This window comes from Leptinotarsa decemlineata, unplaced genomic scaffold (genome assembly GCF_025532065.1).
Source record: "Leptinotarsa decemlineata unplaced genomic scaffold, Ldec_3_MD MMD2_tig00001365_RagTag_RagTag, whole genome shotgun sequence".
In the NCBI taxonomy this organism is placed as follows: Eukaryota; Metazoa; Arthropoda; class Insecta; order Coleoptera; family Chrysomelidae; genus Leptinotarsa; species Leptinotarsa decemlineata.
Window position 1 is genome coordinate 1 of NW_027412561.1, and position 3,971 is coordinate 3,971.

The 3,971-nt window shown below is 38.9% G+C and overlaps 1 protein-coding gene across 1 annotated transcript; it reads left to right on the forward strand.

Moving 5' to 3' along the window:
- The first annotated feature begins 2,990 nt into the window (after positions 1-2,990).
- Positions 2,991-3,670, forward strand: LOC141482481 (uncharacterized). The gene is made up of 2 exons (XM_074175814.1): positions 2,991-3,117; positions 3,181-3,670. Exon 2 carries the CDS (start codon positions 3,182-3,184, stop codon positions 3,668-3,670), a length of 489 nt encoding a protein of 162 aa, XP_074031915.1. The 5' UTR covers positions 2,991-3,117; position 3,181.
- Positions 3,671-3,971: the final 301 nt, after the last annotated feature.

The window sequence follows — 3,971 nt, forward strand, 5'->3', positions numbered from 1 at the left end:
ACCTCTACCAACAAGTGAATTTACATGTTGACACCAAATGAAATCCTAATCTTGATAGTGATGATGTGGGTACTGATAGTCCGTATAGGTATGTATTTGAAGTGGACATTCATTATCCACAACAGTTGCATGATAAACATTCTGACCTTCCATATTAGTCGAAAAAAATACCACCACCTCGTACACAATCGAAAATTCCCAAATTAATTCCAAATTTGAATGATAAAAGAAAATATATCGTTCATTATAGGAATCTACAGCAAGCTGTCAAAAATGATTGATTGTAATGAATACACATAGAGTATTGAAATTCAAACAATCATGGCTGGATGAAACCCTATATAGATCTTAATACTGAAATGCGTAATAGGTCTAACAACAAATCTGTTAAAGATTTCTATAAACTAATGAATAATGCGGTATATGGAAAGACAATGGAGAATGTAGATAATCGAATTGATGTTAGACTCGTTACACATTGGGAAAATATAAAAGTAAAATATAGTGCCAGCACTCTCATAGCCAAACCAAATTTCAGAAATTGTTCAATTTTCACTGATAATTTCGTTGCCATTCAATTGGGTAGAGTGAAGTTCATTACGATAAACCATTATATTTGGGATTTTCCATATTAGAATTATCTAAAACAGTCATGTATGACTTTTTTCTATGGATGCATCAAACAACACTTTGATGAAAATGTCTCTTTACTTTACACACAGATACCGACTCGCTCATTCTTAAAGTAAACACAGAAAATTTTTATGAATTCATAAAAACTAATATAATAGATTTGATACATCCAATTACAGTATAGTTAACCAATTCAATATTCCAGTAACAAGTTCAGTCTTGGGTAACTTCAAAGATGAATTTCCAAATGATCCAATCATGAGTTTTTATGGTACAGGTGCTAAAGCATATTATGTGAAATCTGTTGATGGTGAATTTAAGAAAGCCAAAGGGGTTAAACGATCGGTAATAAAGAATGAAATGACATGCGAAGATTATCAACAAATCGTCGAACAAGGTGGTATGATATTCAGAAAGATGAATTCATTTAGAAGCGTGTTGCATGATATGTATACTGAATTGAAAAATATAATTGCATTATCATATCAACGACGATAAACGATTTATCATTCCGAATACTACTCACACTCTTCCTTGGGGGTCATAATGATATTGAATTTTATGTAAACGATCCAAATGAGAACATTCGTTGGATAAGTAATATTATTCAACAATCAACAATCTCAGGAGACTCCATTGGATCAATTGATTAATTTATTATCTGCCGAGATCAATGATTGAAATATCATTCATATCTTCAAAACCGGAAAATTCAATATTGATATTTATGTAGCCATTTATAATTAATAATATATGACAGAAGTAATGTGATATTAATGTATTATGATGTATGTATATGTATTACTGTAATGAATATAAAATGATTAAAATTGTATTTGTATTATTTCTATTTCCCTAATCAATATTACTGCAATATATAGTGTATAATGTAAATGAAAGAAATATCAGTTTGAAGAGAATCATCGTAGAGTGCACAATGTCTACTAAAACAATCGATAAGTTTGGTAGAAAAAGAAAAAGGGGTGGTAATGTCATTCGAGGTCCTCCCGGGAATGGTTTTTAAATTAACAAAAGATGGTCATTATGACATGCAAAGGAAAATATTGAAAAATACAAGTGAACCTATTGACAAGAGTGATTGTGTAACTGTATCATATCTTGAGGGGAAATTAATGGAGCAAAGGAAGTTATACTTCTAGCGCTACAAGCTGCAATACAATCCACAATAGGCAATATTGCTCGGGACGCCCGGCAAGCATTTGACGATAAAATTGCAGAGGCTCGGATAACTTTCACTCGTAAATTTGACAAACTTACAAGTGATGTAGACATAAAAATGTCTGACATAACAACGTCTACAAATAAAAAATTTGATGCTATGTCAAACATAACAGGGACTACAATGAAAAAGTATGATGTACTGGAACAGAGAGTTGAAGTATTGGAGAAAAACCAAAAAGTAATTTTGGAGAGAATCTATAAAGTCAGGCCATCATCATCAGTGGACTGGGATATCCAGGACTGAATATTAATTCCAAATCAATTAGAATAATACAACCAAAACCAAAACCACCTGATGATGTATTAATGGAATAACCAACATGGTGAATGTATTCCCTGTTAGGTTAGGTTAATAGTTACGTTAGGTTAGCTGCATACTTACGTTAGGTTAGGTGTTAGGTTAGAAATCCTCGTAAGGTTAGGTTAGGTAGGTAAGGTAAGGTTCACTAGTTCGTTAGGTTAGCTGCCAACTTACGTTAGGTTATATTCCCTCGTATTAGGTTAAAAGTAACGTTAGGTTAGCTGCATACTTACGTTAGGTTAGTATTCCCTCGTTAGGTTAGGTTATTAGTTACGTTAGGTTAGCTGCATAATTACGTTAGATAGTATTCCCTCGTTAGGTTAGGTTAATAATTACTGTAGGTTAGAATATGACTTACGGTAGGTTAGCGTACTAGTTAGGTTATGTTCATACATACGTTAGGTTTGGTGTTCGTTGCATATTATGTTAGGTTAGGTTAGGTTAGCGTAGCGTAGGTTAGCGTACTAGTTAGGTTATGTTCATACATACGTTAGGTTAGGTGTTTCGGTTGCATATTATGTTACGAACCGCGCGCGAAGCGGGCGCTTACTATGAGGCAGATGTCCCGCCTACCTGGGGCCGGAGGCCCCACCCCCCTGGGCGGAGCCCAGGCAGTGGTCGTGGCCCGTTAGGGCCACGCCCCCCCCCCCCCGTCGCCACCAACTTTTCGGATACCCCGCCCCTTCCCGAAGCCCCGCCCCCCTTCCCGAAGCCCCGCCCCTCCCCTCCCCGAAGCCCCGCCCCCCGACTCCCAACATTTGCGCATGTACACCCCACCCTCATCGCGCATGTGCGCTCCCACCATTTTCCCCACCGCTCACGCATCGAAGTCGATACCCTCCGGAGAGCACTCCACAACATTCAGTTCGAGAAGTCATCTCATCGAGAGCAGTCCACTCCACAACAAGGCAGTACGTTCCAACGACCAACTTGATATTTGAGTAAGTAAATTAGGAATGTTATTTTTTATATCAACTAACTTTGTATTATTTCTTCTTTTTCAGAATGGCAACCAATACACAGGAGGTGAATAATGCTGTGGCGTCTATTCTGCCGGTGTCCGCTGACCAGGAGGAGGCAGCATCTTCGAGAGCGGTGACGGGTGACCAGGCAACCACTTCGCGTTCGAGAGTTAGGTGCAGATCTTCTAGCCCTGACTTATTCGAGGAGGAGGAGGAAGTCAGGGCTGTGAAGAAGGTTTGCCAACGACCTGCAGCAAAGGTTGGTCCTATTTCAAAGTACCGAGCTACTTGCAATAGGACTAATCCTTATGCAGGTAGTTGGTCGACCTCTCGTAAGAGGGCCTCCACACCAGCAGCAGCACCAGCAGCAGTGGAAATTCCGAGGAGTCCTTCTCCGGAGTTGGTGATATTGTCGCCGTTGGTGACGCGACTACCACCGCTGCCAGCGACACCGGCGGATCCTGAGGTGTTGGTGCCACAGCCTATCGGAGAGGTTAGTGAAAAGATGAGTGTTTTTTCTGCAGAGATGTAAGGAAGCAGAACGAGCTGCCCGATCTAGCGAGGCCGCGTTGGTTACCATGAAGCGACAAATGGCTGAAATGGATAATCGACGGAGGGAAATCCAAAAGGAAATGGCCGAAATAGATCGGAAGTATGCATCTCTGCAGGAAAGGTGTAAAGCAGAGACCTCTTCGATAAAGCTGTACAAAAAAATAGTGACAGTTATGGACACTCTTTTTGTAGATGAAGTGTAAATATAAGATTAGTTTTAGGTTAGTTAGGAGTATTTAATTATGGTAGTTTTAAGTTTATATTTGTTAAGTTTATATTGA

Bases quoted from the DNA above. Each gene is read 5' to 3' on its own strand.
- LOC141482481 (XM_074175814.1), top strand. From the start codon at position 3,182: ATGGCAACCAATACACAGGAGGTGAATAATGCTGTGGCGTCTATTCTG.